General features: G+C 52.9%; 1 protein-coding gene across 2 annotated transcripts in view; it reads left to right on the top strand.

Moving 5' to 3' along the window:
- The first annotated feature begins 115 nt into the window (after positions 1-115).
- Positions 116-15,345, top strand: part of TOGARAM1 (TOG array regulator of axonemal microtubules 1) — a 34,716-nt gene continuing 19,486 nt past the window's right edge. For both annotated transcript variants that reach the window (XM_054286834.1, XM_054286833.1), the window contains exons 1-6: positions 116-1,522; positions 7,336-7,492; positions 8,960-9,088; positions 9,637-9,933; positions 11,170-11,852; positions 13,337-13,569. In XM_054286834.1, the coding sequence (XP_054142809.1) occupies positions 116-1,522; positions 7,336-7,492; positions 8,960-9,088; positions 9,637-9,933; positions 11,170-11,852; positions 13,337-13,569 (2,906 nt within the window). The remainder of the gene's footprint in view (positions 1,523-7,335; positions 7,493-8,959; positions 9,089-9,636; positions 9,934-11,169; positions 11,853-13,336; positions 13,570-15,345) is intronic.

Below are 15,345 nucleotides of genomic sequence, written 5' to 3'. Positions count from 1 at the left end.
CCCCCGCTCGCCGCGGCGTGGTCGGCCCCGCGCCGGCGCGGCACGCGGCGCCCCCTGGCGACGGCGGCGTTGCCGGGCGGGGCCTGAGGGCCGCCCATGGCCGCGGCCTCGGGCCATGGCGGAGCCGCCGCCAGGAGCCGCCGCTCCGCGGGGCCGCGGCCGGGCCTGGGAGCGCGGCGGCTCCGCACAGCACCGTGAGGATGGCACGGAGCCCCCGGGCCCCGCTCACAACGGTCCAGGCACGGAGCTCTCCGGCCCCGCTCACAACGGTTCGGACGCGGATCCCCCTGGCCCTGCTTTGAACGGTCCGGGCACCGATGCCCCCGGCCCCATTCAGGACGGTTCGGACGCGGAGCCCCCCGGTCCCGCTGAGGACGGACCGGGCACGGAGCCCCCCGGCCACGCTCACAACGGTTCGGGCACGGAGCCCCCCAGCCCCGCTGAGGACGGGCCGGGCACCGAGGACGCGGCCGCCCCGCTGGGGCCGGAGCTGCCGCTGGTGCCGCCGGAGCTTCGCGCGCGGCTGCTGGACCGGCGGGACTACCGGGGCCGTGCGCAGGCCGTGGAGCAGCTGCGGCGGGCGGTGGAGGGCTGCAACCCGGCCGCGCTGGGCGCCGCTCCCGCCGCCGCGCTGCTGGGGCTGATCGCGCTGCTGGACGCGCTGCTGCACGACCCCAACTTCGCGGTGGCGCGGGGCGCGCTGGAGGTGACCCGGCTGCTGGCGCTGCGCCTCGGCCGCCGCGTCCCCGCCGTGCTGGCCCCGCTGGTGTGCGCGGCCGCCCGGGCGCTGGGGGACGCGCAGCCGGCCATGCGGCGGGACGGCGCCCGGCTGCTGCTGCGCCTGATGGCGGCGGCCGGGCCGCGGCCCGTGCTGCGCCTGCTGCTGCAGGAGCGGCTGCTGCGGCACCGCAGCGCCCGGCTCCGCGAGGAGCTGCTCCACACGTGCATCGCCGCGCTGCTCGCCTTCCCCGCCGCCGAGCTGGACCTGCCCCAGCTGGCGGCCGCGCTGGCGCCGGCGCTGCTGGACGCCAAGCGCAGGGTCCGGCACGCCGCCATGGAGGCGATGGCCGCGCTGGCCTCGGCGCTGGGCCCCGGCAACGCGGGCGCGCTGCTCCGCGCCCTGGACGCCGTGGAGCTGCGGGCCGGCGGCGCGGGGGCGGCGCTGGCCGTGCGGGCCCGGCTGGCCCGGAACGCGCTGCCCCGGCTGGGCCAGCAGGGACTCGTGGAGTACGGAGTGCCCCTGCCCTGCTCCGGCCGCTGCCGCGGGCCCTGCCCGCCGCCCGGCCCCGACACCGAGTGGCTGCTGATGGGCAGCCGGAGCCGCAGCGCGCACGGGCCATGCGGGCACCCCGCCTGCCGCGGTGCCCTGCACGGCCCCGCCTGTGCCCGGCGAGGAACGAGCCCCAGGAGGGTCCTGAGCGCCGGCAGAGGCAAAAACAAGCTGCCCTGGGAGAGCGAGCCGGCTGCGGACGGGGAAGGTGGCTCGGGGGTGAGGATGCCCGTCGCGAAGGGCGTGGAGCAGGTATGGAATTCCCCGGGGGCCTTTGTGCTTAAGGGAGGATGAAGAGTTGTCAGGGGCTTGTTAAGTGAGAGGTGTTTGGGAGGTACGGCTGCTGTTTCATGGATCTCTACACTCAGATCGCTCGGGGAAGGTAAATTTGGGAATTCCTTATGTCAGATTCAACCGAGCAATTTACCGGACTACTTACAAAGAAATAGATTAATCTTTTTTTGAGACATGAGACACTCCTTACGTCTGACAGTAATGACGTGACTGACATGTCAACAATGACAGGCGAACTGCTGGGAATGAGCACAAAACTGGGGAAAACAGCCTTTATTTGTATGTTTGTGTTTGAAGGTGTGGGACTGACTGCAGAGGGTTTCCTGTTTGGGGGAAAACAGAGCACCTCCTTCAGCTCAGGCTCTGAAGGCAGGGCTGTGGGATGGGGCTGAGCCAGGGCTCTTTGGGATAAACCCGGTGGCTGCCAAGTGCCTGTGTGGCTCTTGCTCCTTGGGCTGATCCAAGCAGGAAAAATGTAGGTCAGGCTGGAATAAGGATTCTGGCTGGCTTTGGTGTAATCACCTCCTGACCACGTCGGCAGCTGGAAAGGGGAGGAACCTCTGGAAAATTGTCCAGGTTCTTTCTCCTTTGCCAGTGGTTCTGTGACGTGGTTTGGATCCCACACATGGGGGTGTATCTCTGTGTGGTGGTTTTTCCATTGTGTTTTGGGGTTTTTTTTAAGTGGACACGTTTGATTGATCAGAACTCAATGTCCTGTGGGGGAGCTGAAGCAAACAGAGCTCCTGAGGCAATGAGAGGCTGTGCAGAGCAGAGTGCTCGGTGCCACATTTACGCACTCAGATTTTCATTCTCAGTTGCTTGGTAACTTGTTGCTGGGCTGGATGAGGTCACGGACAGTGGGTGCTCCTCTGCAGCCTGGCTGTGGGGCAGGCCCTTAACCAAATAAACCCAGGTCGTGTTTCTGTGCTGTCAGACCTTGAGGTTCATGCCTGGGCTTGAATGCTCCTCTCTTCCCTTGGTGCCTGTGTTACCTCTCCTGAGGCTCCTAAAGGCATCTGTGTCTTCCTGAGCTGCTGAATCAGTTCCCTTGGGGTAGCTGCAAGCAGGGTTGGGACAACAAGATGTGTAGGAAACACCTCTGCAGCAAGAAGGGTTTCCTTTCTGCAACAGTTTTTCAGTATTAACTAATACAGCTTGTAAAAAAAAACCAATAAAAGCCAGTGCCAGTGTTCTCCTGGGAGGTTGGGCCAAGCCCTGCTGGTTTTCTGCAGCTGTGAACAAAAAGCAAGTTAATACAGGCACCAACGCCTGGCTGGGGCTTGGAAAGGAGAAACATTCCCTGCCTGGACAGCCCCTCTGCAAGGCAGTCAGGGAGGGGCTCTGGGAATGGTCCTTTTCTGAGAGGAACGAGCCCTTTGTACATGTGGTTGTGTTTATCTCTAACGTGGGAGGAGTTTCCAGCCCTGCAGAGGGAGAAAGCCAGGAGCTTATGGGTTGTGTGTGGTTGGTGTGTAAAGTGCCTTTGGAGATGGGGAAAATCACCAGTTCCTGGAATGGTTTGGGTGGGAAGGGACCTCAAATCCCCCCCAGTGCCACCCCTGCCTGGCAGGAACACCTCCCACTGTCCCAGGGTGCCCCAATGTCCAGCCTGGCCTTGGGCACTGCCAGGGATCCAGGGGCAGCCACAGCTGCTCTGGCAATTCCAGCCCAGCCAGGAATTCCCAATTCCCAATCTCCCACCCATCCCTGCCCTCTGGGAACATGAGTGGGCACAGGATGAATTTGGGTCCTGCTGGCCAGACCCCAGTTCCTGTAAAGGAAACTTAAAACACCAGGGTGCTTTAATAGTGCAGTGTTTACCCGACTGCTGTAGTTGACACCTTTGCTGCTCCTTCTTCACATCCTGATCCTTTGTGTCATCACGTCTGACTGAAGCTCTCTGGGGCAGGGACACTGTCCAGCGGTGCTGGTGACCCAAGGGAGCAGCTGGGCTGGGCCAGGGGAGGTTTGGGATGGATCTCAGGGAAAGGTTCTTGCCCAGAGGGTGCTGGCACTGCCCAGGGAATGGGCACAGCCTGAGGCTGCCAGAGCTGCAGGGGTGTTTGGGCAGCGCTGCCAGGGATGCCCAGGGTGGGGTTGTTGGGGTCTGGGCAGGGATGGGGCTGGGATGGTCCTGTGGGTCCCAGCTCAGGACATTCCATGGATGTGTGTTGGCTGCAGGAAGGTGGATTGTGTTTTCAGTCTGGGAATGCAAACCTGGCTGTGTTCCCTGGGCCGAGGACATTCCAGGAGCTGGGTGTCCATCTCCTGTCCCTGGGCCATCCAGGAATCTGCATCTGTGTGGGGAGTCTGCCCTGCATCTGCCCTTAGCTCCCTCAGTAAGGAAAATGCATTTATCATGCAGAAATCTCAGGCAGTCAGCTGCTTTCTGGACATGTCAAATATTAATTATTAATTCAGACATTCCTTTGAAATGAATTTGCTTAAAAATTAACTTTTGGAGTCATTCTGTGGCTGAAGGGATGCATGGAAGTAGCTTAATGTTTAAAGCTGTTTCCCTGCCAGTGTTTTTAGGGTCATGTTACAGGTGGTTGTCCAAGGCTGTGTCTAGACTTTCCTTATCAGATAAGGTGTGAGTAAAACACGTGTAAGTTAATGTGTACTGAAAATAAAAGGCAGATAAGGCACGTGGACTCCTGGGTTTGTGTGGCAGCCTCTGCAGAGCTGTGGGCTCCCCATCCCTGGAGCTGCTCAGGGGTTCAGGGGCAGGTGGGAATATGGAATATTGCAGGTGAGAGTTTCCCCTGGCACACACAGACCCTGCAGGCCCTTCCCTGCTGCTGAAGGTACCTTGGGTGCCCAGAGTGTCCTTTTGGGGGAAACGGGAGCATTTGAACATTTCACTGGACATTTAAGGCCTTCCACAAAGCCCGTGTGAACTGTGGGATCTCCCCTCACTCTGTGTGGAAATTTTCTCATTTCCGTATTGATCTGATAACTGGAGAAACTGATAGCTGGGCTTTGTGGGGAGTTCAAATGACCTGGGAAATTCTATTTATGGAACAAAACCTCTGTTTTCCAAGGGTCAGAGGGACACAGAGGGTGAGCAGTGTGTGGGATGAAGGTGTCCCTGCCTTGGGTGTCCCTCTGGGATCTGAGCCCTGCTGTTTCTGGAGCTGGAGAGGATTTTGGGGAGGTCTTGTTCTGTCTTTGTGTGGTGCTGGTCTCTTTGTGGGAGAACATTGTGATGCTGCTGGTGTTGGATTAGGAGCACCTTTGGTGTCTCCCAGTGGCACAGCTCCACGGGGAGGGGATGCAGGGAGGGAATGTTTGCTGTGATTCCAGCTTGGACACTGGGCTTGGAGCAGCCTGGGGCAGTGGAAGGTGTGGGATGGGATGGGATGGGATCCATGGGATGGGATGGGATCCGTGGGATGGGATGGGATGGGATGGGATCCATGGGATGGGATGGGATCCGTGGGATGGGATGGGATGGGATCCATGGGATGGGATCCATGGGATGGGATGGGATCCGTAGGATGGGATGGGATGGGATCCATGGGATGGGATGGGATCCGTGGGATGGGATGGGATGGGATCCGTGGGATGGGATGGGATCCATGGGATGGGATGGGATCCGTGGGATGGGATGGGATGGGATCCGTGGGATGGGATGGGATCCGTGGGATGGGATGGGATCCATGGGATGGGATGGGATGGGATCCATGGGATGGGATCCGTGGGATGGGATGGGATGGGATCCATGGGATGGGATGGGATGGGATCCATGGGATGGGATCCGTGGGATGGGATGGGATGGGATCCATGGGATGGGATGGGATCCATGGGATGGGATGGGATCCGTGGGATGGGATGGGATGGGATGGGATCCATGGGATGGGAAGGGATGGGATGGGATGGGATCCGTGGGATGGGATGGGATCCGTGGGATGAGATGGGATGGGATCCGTGGGATGGGATGGGATCCGTGGGATGGGATGGGATGGGATGGGATGGGATGGGATCCATGGGATGGGATGGGATCCATGGGATGGGATGGGATGGGATCCGTGGGATGGGATGGGATCCGTGGGATGGGATGGGATGGGATCCGTGGGATGGGATGGGATCCGTGGGATGGGATGGGATCCATGGGATGGGATGGGATCCGTGGGATGGGATGGGATCCATGGGATGGGATGGGATGGGATCCGTGGGATGGGATGGGATCCGTGGGATGGGATGGGATGGGATGGGATGGGATCCGTGGGATGGGATGGGATCCATGGGATGGGATGGGATGGGATCCATGGGATGGGATGGGATCCATGGGATGGGATGGGATCCATGGGATGGGATGGGATGGGATCCGTGGGATGGGATGGGATCCGTGGGATGGGATGGGATCCATGGGATGGGATGGGATGGGATCCGTGGGATGGGATGGGATCCGTGGGATGGGATGGGATGGGATGGGATGGGATCCGTGGGATGGGATGGGATCCGTGGGATGGGATGGGATCCATGGGATGGGATGGGATGGGATCCATGGGATGGGATGGGATCCATGGGATGGGATGGGATTTAAGGTCCCTTTCCACCCAAACCATTCCAGGATTCCATCATGGGTCACTCTCAAGAGCTGTGCTTTGATAACCAAGTTACCAATTCCTGTGGTGGATGGATTCAGGTGTTTTCCAGCATTTGTGAAATTTAAAGGAATCTGAACTCGTTTGAGAAATCCCTTTTCTAGGATTTGTTATCCCAGGGAAACATCTGTCGGCTTTGGGATTGCTGTATTTCCCACCTCCAAGGCTGTTCAGTGAATTTGCAATCCTGTAATTCTAATTTGGGTACAAGGACAAGCAGAGTTTTCACTCCTGGAGCGGGGATGGGAGCAGCTGAGAGAAGCTGTGCAGTCATGGCAGTGTTGGAATTTACTCCTTCTGCATATGTTGCTTTATCTGTATGGGAGAACGGGATGGAAGTTTATCCTGTACCAGCTCCTGAGCAGGAAATTCCCTCTCTCCCAGCTGAAACCAGGCTGTGGTGGTTTGTACAAGGAATATTTCATTATGGGCTGAAGGATCTGTGGGTGGGATGGTGTTTGGTGATTGCAGGAGTGGGAATGCCAAGGTCTCACATCTTTTATCCCAACTTGTTTTCCAATAACCTGGAATAAACCACTTCAGCATTTTCCTGCTTCTTGTCCTCCTGTATCTCTCACAAGGAAGAGCAGCCTGGGAATGACCTAAATCACTGATTTTACTAATTAAATCACAATCTATTTAAAGCATGACCTTTTCTTTGTTAAATATTGGCATTATTGAGATTTTCCCCCTACCTGTAGCCCATCCTCAGTAACAGCTGCTGGTGTTGGCAGGCACAGTTTTAGACTGGATTGTATGTTTGGCAAGAGTCTGGAGTGTGTGGGATGGGATCCATGGGATGGGATGGGATCCATGTTCAGTTCTGGGATTTTGGGGTTCTCTTGGCTATTTAAACACTTCCCCACCTAAAGCACATCATTCAAAAGGTCAATGTTTAATTTTTAAAATTTAATTTTTAAAATAGTTCAGTTCTTTACCATTTATTTTGTTGGGTTTTTATTCCCCTTCCAGTGTGAGTAGCTTTAACCTGTATTTTAGTAAGACCTGCAAAACAGCTAAAACACTTTCTAATGCTTAAAATATTTGAATATTGGGTAGGTGGGAAAGCGAAGCTCGTGTGGGGATGTTTGTAGCTGTGCTGTTTGCCCAGAGCAGGGCTGTGCTTTCCCTTCCCACCCGGTTTCTTTGCTTTCCCTGCAGTTGGCTGCAGCCAGTGATCTCGTGCAGCCCGCGAAGGCCCAGCCCTCGCAGGGGACCCCAGGCGGTGCTGAGCTGCTCCTCAGCAGGAGCAGAACCTCCAGGACCTGCCTCCAGCCCGGGGTGGAGCTGGCCCCCGAGCACCCTGCGCTTGCTGCTGGTGAGTGGGGGCACAGGGACGGGCTGCAGCTGCCGGGCAGGACAGATTTCATTGGGAAATGAATTCGTAGAGAAAAAGCCCATCACAGTATGGGGAGAGATGCGTTGTCCCAGTGGGGAGGGAAGGTAGAGGTGGATTTTTGGTGGAAACTACAACTCCTGCCACTCTGAAGTTATCTTAGAAAACCCATTTGGATAGATCAATGGCCTCTTGAACAGAAAAAATTGAACGCTCTCAAAAAATTAGAAAGTGAACAACTACAAAAATTAGTAAGTGAACAATTACAAAAATTAGAAAGTGAACAATTACAAAATTACAATTACCAATTACAATTACCAATTACAAATTGGTAAGTGAACAATTACCAATTACAATTACCAATTACAATTACCAATTACAAAAATTGGTAAGTGAACAACTACAAAAATTAGAAAGTGAACAATTACAAAAATTAGAAAGTGAACAATTACAAAAATTGGTAAGTGAACAACTACAAAAATTAGAAAGTGCACAACTACAAAAATTAGAAAGCGAACAACTGTAAAAATTAGAAAGTGAACAACTACAAAAATTAAAAAGTGAACAATTACAAAAATTAGAAAGTGAACAACTACAAAAATTAGTAAGTGCGCAACTACAAAAATTAGAAAGTGAACAACTACAAAAATTAGAAAGTGAACAATTACAAAAATTAGAAAGTGCACAACTACAAAAATTAGAAAGTGAACAATTACAAAAATCAGAAAGTGCACAACTACAAAAATTAGTAAGTGAACAACTACAAAAATTAGAAAGTGAACAATTACAAAATTGAGTAAGTGAACAACTACAAAAAGGCCACATCAAACCTACGAGGAGTCCCTAGAATTGCCCAGTTTTTGTCATTCACAAGAAGACCTCTGATTCCTGGAGATTGCTCCGTGACCTAGAGAGGATCACTGGGATCACAGAGGACATGGGGCCTTTGCAGCCAGGACTTGCTTCTCTCTGAGTGATTCCAAGGGCCTGGCCTCTTGTTGCCTTGCACATTTCAGTGGCCAGAAGGATCTGGAAAGCCTGGGCAAGACCAGACCTGAGGGATTGTGTCCCCATGGCCCTGGGCCCTGTCCTTGTCCCCTCTGGGAGTGCTGGCCTTGCCAAGTTTGGGTGTTTGCTGCCCTTCATTGTCACCCGCTCAAAGAGGGGATTGTTCAGGGGTTCCTTTGCCCCCCTGCAGCTCCCAGCTGGAGCAGAGCCCTGGAAGAGCAGCCAGCCCTTTTCCCTTTTCCCTTTTCCCTCTGAGCTGCCTTTGGAGGTTGCTTAGAGACTCTGGAATGAAGTGCTTGGAGTGTGAGTTTCCCACTCAGAGCTACACAGAGTCTGCATTCCCTGTGAGATATTATTGGATATTCTTGGAGTATTATTGGATATTCTCTGTTGGACAGCACGTGTGAACACTGATTTGGGTTTTGTGTTCTCTCTTGGAAGGTGCTCTGGGCTCTCATCAGCCCCAGGTTTCAGGGCAGTGTGGGACCCTTGGATACTCCCGTGGGAGGAGTGGCAGTGTGGGCTCTGGTTTGCAGTTTCTGGGACTCAATAACTGTCAGCAGGACAGAGGTAGGTGGCTTCTGCCAGGCATGTCATTTTGGAGTTGTCCCTTTGTCCCTGTGCTTCCCCAAGAGATGGGAACTGCTACTGGAAGGTTGTTCAGGCCCTGTCCAGGTGGCTCCTCCTTCCTGTGTCAGTTAATGAGTGGTTGTTAATTCACAGCCCCCCTTTGGTCTCTGACTGTGTCAGGGTGTTAGAGAAAAGGGAGGGTCACAGCAGTGTTTGATCTGCTTGCATCGCTCTGGTTTTTAAATAACAGTTCTACAAAACCTGCCTGAGAAATCATTTTAAGGCTTAAACTCACCTTTGGAGGGGAATGCAATTTGCAAAATGAAATTGGTTGATTTGTCTGCTTGTTTGGGCCAAAGCTTCAGGCTCTGGCTGCCTAGTGGTGCATTATTTCATGGGAAATTATTCTTATGATAGATGATTTCATTGGAAATCATTTTATGGTGCATTATTTCACTGGAAATCATTCTTATGGTGTATTTTTTAATAATAAATTCTTACTACAAGACCCAGTCACCACAAGCACTGTTCTCTTTTCTTTTGCTCAGTTTGTTCCAGCCTCAGTTTTTCCAGCAAGACCCAGAGAAGTTTTTGCACTCAGGCAGAGCCCACCATGTCCTTCCAGGGTCCCAGTGCCAGCCAGGGCACCTTCATCCTGCCCTCCTTCCCCCTGGCATCGCCCAGGAACAGCCCCAAGCACCTCTCTGCCCCTGCTGCCCTGGCAGGGAGGTGCCAGGAGGATCCCAGGAGCCTCTCCAGCTCCTGGCCTCTCAAAAGCTTCCAGGGGCTGCCCAAGCCTGGTGGCCAGAAGCAGCTGCTCAGCCGAAAGCCAGGAGACAACACAGGTGGGAATGGTCTCAGTGATAAAAAGGGGTTTGGGGTTTGTATTTTGGGGGATTTTTCAGTGGTCAGGAAACCCACAGTGGCAGTGAGAGGGAATTGGGCAGTGCCTCAGGGGCAGTTAGGAATGGGAGGGATTTATATTTATTGATTTATTTACTTATTTACTGATGGCTTCACTGCTCACATCCCTGCAGGCTTCTCTTCAAAAGAGAATTGGGATTTGTCATAAAGCAAAATATCTACAGCTCTGCTTTTTGTAATGTCTCAGGGCAAGGGCTGTCTTCCAACTCAAATAAACCCAAAATGGGGCACTTTAGGGAAAGCCAGCACAGAAATACCTGGGACTGTTCAAACCCTGATTAATCCATGTGCAACAAAAGGGTTACTCAGTGCATTTTGCCTTTTTGTCTCTTCACTTGAGTCATGGAATCCCAGAATGGTTTGGGTTGGAGGAGACCTTAAATCTCATCCAGTTCCAACCCCCTGGGTAAAAATACCTTTATTGTCTGTTTAGCTTAAACTGCTTCCTAATCACTCTGGAGGTTTCTGAAACAAACAATTTCCACACAAAATGTTGCACTGATTAAAGAAATCTGTTTGAAATTTCATCTTCACTGAGACCCATATTTCTGTGCTTGTGTAGAAAATTTCCAACCGAATGCTTTGGGGATTTCCTGCCCCTGGAATGGGACTCTGCCTTGTAGATGTATTTATCACTTGCCTTATTATTGTGTTTATTATTTGTTATTGTATTTATCACTTACCATATGCATTTTTTCACTTACCATATGCAGTTTTCCATATGCATTTTGATTTTCTCTGGTTCTTTGGAAAAAGAGCCTTTTGTTGCTACAGCACCTTCCATGGAAGTTTAGGGATGAGTGTTTTTCTCTTAATGAAGAAAGTTAATGACTTTTTAAAGGGAAACACTGCTACATGTTTTATATAGGATTGCCTTGCTTAATAGCCTGATTTTTCTATGTGAATTATGTTAAAGGGACTAAGGGCATGTGCATGGACTTTGGTGATCCTTGTGTGTCCCTTGGTGTGCACATGCATGGAACACTCATTTCTATTTTCCTAAAGGAAGGAGACACTAAAAGTGGAATAAACTGATACCTGAGCCTGCACAAGTGTGTATTTAACACTCATTCCATGGCAGGAGGAGTTTTATAGACACAGCAGAGAGAGGTGAGGTTTGTCCTGGCGCCATCCCTGACTGTCCCTGTGTGTTCCAGGGGACAGCCCGCTAGAGAAGCATTCCCTGCAGCTGGAGAAGCATTCCCTGCAGCTGGAGAAGCATTCCCTGCCGCTGGAGAAGCATTCCCTGCAGCTGGAGAAGCATTCCCTGCAGCTGGAGAAGCCCCCCCTGCCGCTGGAGAAGCCCTCCCTGCAGCTGGAGAAGCATTCCCTGCAGCTGGAGAAGCATTCCCTGCAGCTGGAGAAGCCCCCCCTGCAGCTGGAGAAGCATTCCCTGCCGCTGGAGAAGCATTCCCTGCAGCTGGAGAAGCATTCCCTGCCGCTGGAGAAGCATTCCCTGCAGCTGGAGAAGCATTCCCTGCCGCTGGAGAAGCCCCCCCTGCAGCTGGAGAAGCATTCCCTGCCGCTGGAGAAGCATTCCCTGCAGCTGGAGAAGCATTCCCTGCAGCTGGAGAAGCATTCCCTGCCGCTGGAGAAGCCCTCCCTGCAGCTGGAGAAGCATTCCCTGCAGCTGGAGAAGCCCCCCCTGCCGCTGGAGAAGCCCCCTCTGCAGCTGAGGAGCGCCCTGGGCAGAGGGCAGGCGCTGAGGGGTGCCCGGCCCGTGCCCCCCATCCCGCGGCTGCCCAGCCCCCGGGAGCGCCCTGGCAGCAGGGAGGGCACGGAGCTGGCAGCAGGGCTGGCAGAGCTGCACCTGCAGCCTGAGCAGGTGGACCAGGAGGAGGTGGGTGAAATGGGATAAGTGGGTTTTTAGCAGTGTTCCACATCCCTGGGGCAGCCTGGGGTGGTGGAGGCCGTCACCACCTGTGGGACAGGGTGAGCTTCAAGGTTCCTTCCAGCCCAAACCACTCTGGGGTTCTGTGACTTGCTGGCTTTTCTGTCTGTACCTTCCTTTCCTGTCTGTACCTTCCATCCTCTGCTTCCCACTGAAAGGAACCTGAGGTGTTAAACAGAGGGGGAATTTCTAACGTGAAAATTAGTCAGCAAACAGAGGGGAGAATGCTGCAGCATTAAACTCTAATAATTACAGATTTTCCTGCTTGTTTCAATAGGATCTCTGCTCACTGGGCACTGATTGTATGATATAGAGGAGGTTTAGATGGGAGATTGGGAAGGAATTCCTGGCCGGGAGGGTCTGGGATGAATTGCCAGAGCAGCTGTGGCTGCCCCTGGATCCCTGGCAGTGCCCAAGGCCAGGCTGGACATTGGGGCACCCTGGGACAGGGGGAGGTGTCCCTGCCATGGCAGGGGTGAATGGGATGATCCTTAAGGTCCTTTCCAAGCTGGTCCATGGTTCTGTTTTTAGCATGTGCAGATTTGCTGGATAAAGCCTGAGGTCCCGGTGTGTGCTGGCAGCCCTCAAACCCCTCCCTTATCCCACTGAAGAGCACAGGAATCTGTCCCTGTGCTCTGGAGAGGGGAGCTGGGGTACAGCACTGCTGTGAGGCTGTTTGCTCACAGGATAATTGTTCCTGTGAAGTAAAACAGGCAGCTCTGACAGAACCAGAGGACACAGCCTTAAGCTTCACCAAGGGAAATATAGGTTGGATATCAGGAAAAAGTTCTTTATGGGAAAAGTGATAAAGTTCTGGAATAGCTGCCCAGGGAGGTGGTTTTAAACCATCTCTGGATGTATTTAAAAACAGCCTGGATGTGGCACTGGGTGCCAGGGTTCAGTTGAGGTGTTAGGATTGGGTTGGTCTGAATGGTCTTGTAGGTCTCTTCCAACCCAGTGATTCTGTGTGAAACCAGGAGAGGGATCATTATAATCCCCCAAAAACCCATTAAAATCCCCCAGAAAGGTGTGTGTGCTGATCACACTGCCCAGCAGGGCCTTGAGCACCCCATGGACTGGGCTGAACCCTCAGAAAAATACTTTATACAGCTGAAAAAACCTTTTCCCTCTGCAGTGAGTGTCCCCTGTGATTTCCCCCTGTCCAGATGCAGAATTGCCTGCGGTCATTTTTATTTAGCTGAAAAAACATTTTCCCTCTACAGTGAGTGCCCCTTGTTATTTTCCCTGCTGTCCAGGTACAGAATTCCCTGAGGTCATTTTCGTTTAGCTGAAAACCCTTTATCCCTGTGCAGTGAGTGTCCCCTGTCCCTTTCCCCCTGTGCAGATGCAGAATTCCCTGAGGTCATTTTCATTTAGCTGAAAACCCTTTATCCCTGTGCCGTGAGTGTCCCCTGTGATTTCCCCCTGTGCAGATGCAGAATTCCCTGCGGTCCCTGCGGAGCAGCGCAGCCAAGAAGAGAGCCAAGCTGAGCAGCAGCATGGCCGAGCTGGAGAGCCCCGACTCGGCGGGGAAACTGGAATTTCCCGGGGACTGCCCCTCGCTGGGCTCCTCCCCCGGCGCCACCTCCACCGGCGAGAGTGGAATTGCCAGCCTGGAGTCCCTGGGCTCCCCCGTGGCCGCGCTGCCCCCCAGGAGGAGAGTGATGTGAGTGTCACTTGGTGTCACCTCAGCCTGGGAACCCCACACGGCCTTGGTGAAATCATGGTATTAACTGCTACATGTTCTATATAGCACTGCCTTGCTTAATAGCCTGGTTTTTCTATGTGGATTGTGTTCCTCTCTGATTTTCCTATGTGGATTGTGTTCCTCTCTGATTTTCCTATGTGGATTATGTTCCTCTCTGATTTTTCTATGTGAATTATGTTCCTCTCTTTATGACATAATTCTATTTTTTCCTGGCTTCCAACATGAAGCTGCAGTAGGCCAGGGCAGGGGGCAGTGCCAGGGGTGGTAAATATTTGATGAAAGACATTCCCTGGCACTGCAGGGAAATGGCCAGAGCTGAACAGGGTGAGGTTGGGTTATTATAGCCTGGAAATTGAATTGGCTTTGTTGAGAAGAGGAAAACAATGCAAATGTTTCTTATTGTGGATCATGAGCTGGTTCCATTTATTCCTGAGAGATAATTGTGAATTTAAAACGCCTTCCCAGAGCTCTTCTAAATAGAAATTGGGTGGTGACAAATGCTGCTCTGATTGTAGAGGGAATAACCCAGCTGGTTATGAGCAGTATAAACTATTGTTTAATGGAATTAAAAGAGTTTTGAGGAATTTTGCAAATATTCCAGTCCAAAAATCTCATTCTCTGCTCTCAGAGTCCGTGATGAAGCTGTTTGTAGCTCTGCTCTGAAGATGTTTTTGTGTGTACTGAAAGCATCTTTTATAGACTCCCAGAGTGGTTTGGGTTGGAAGGGACTTGAAAAATCCCCTAATTCCAGCCCTGCCATGATCAGGGAACCTCCCATGTCACTGACACTGAACTGCATTCCCAACAGAAAGCAAGATGGGAACATAAAAAGCAAACAGGCAGAAGGAGCCTGCAGTGATTCACAGACAGAAGGATTTCAGTTGTGCAGCCCAGAGCTAATTTATATTCACATCCCTTCTCCATGTGCATTAGTGCCGAGTCACATTTGTAAAAATGACCTTTAAAATGCCCCATTGAGATGTGTAACCCTTCAGAAGTCAGGGCTGGGGAGGCCTGGCTGTGCTGGTTGGGGCTGAGGCAGGCTCTGTAAGCATTGCCATGTTCATTGCCCAGTGCTTGGTGCTTCCCTGCAGCCTCAGGCAGAGCAGTTCTGCAGCAGCAGGAGCGCAGGGGACACCTGGCAGTCCCCTGAGCTGGGGGAAGGGACAGTGGCCCTCCCAGGTGACACTGAAAGCCTTGCAATGCTCAGAGGAATGCCAGGGAGTTCAGCTCAGGGGCACAGACTGGCACTGTCTGTACCCACAGGCTGGGCTGGGCACCAGCAGTGGGGGTTTTGGGGTTTGCTTTGGGAAGGGTTTGGTTGGTCTGCTGATAAACTGCCATGGGTGATGGGGTACAGGAATTGGGGACATTCCTGGGGCGTGGGCTCACCTTGGAGCTTCAAAGAGTTTTTAGTTGCGGGTATTGCACTGGCTCTGGGTTCCATCACCTTTCATTCCAGAGAGTCATTTGGAATTTAAAATAATTTAAAATTGTTCCAGTAGATAAGAGCATTTTCCTGGTGAATGTCTCTGCTGGCACTGAGCTGGGAACAGCTCATCCCTGTGGTGGCAGGAGGATTTGGTCACTCTCCTTGGCCAGGTTGGAAGCAGCATCATCAATCTTCAGGCCGAACAATTCCGTACTTCTGGGTGTATCCTAAATGTAGTCCTGGTGTAAGGTTTCCTCATAAGGGTTTTCTTTAGGGTATTCTTCATAATGGACCAGCTCATC

This window comes from Melozone crissalis, unplaced genomic scaffold (genome assembly GCF_028551555.1).
Source record: "Melozone crissalis strain CALT ecotype California unplaced genomic scaffold, PUWL_Pcris_2 ptg000056l_1, whole genome shotgun sequence".
Taxonomy (NCBI): domain Eukaryota; kingdom Metazoa; phylum Chordata; class Aves; order Passeriformes; family Passerellidae; genus Melozone; species Melozone crissalis.
Note: the sequence above shows the minus strand (reverse complement) of the source record. Positions and strands in the feature narration are given on the sequence as shown.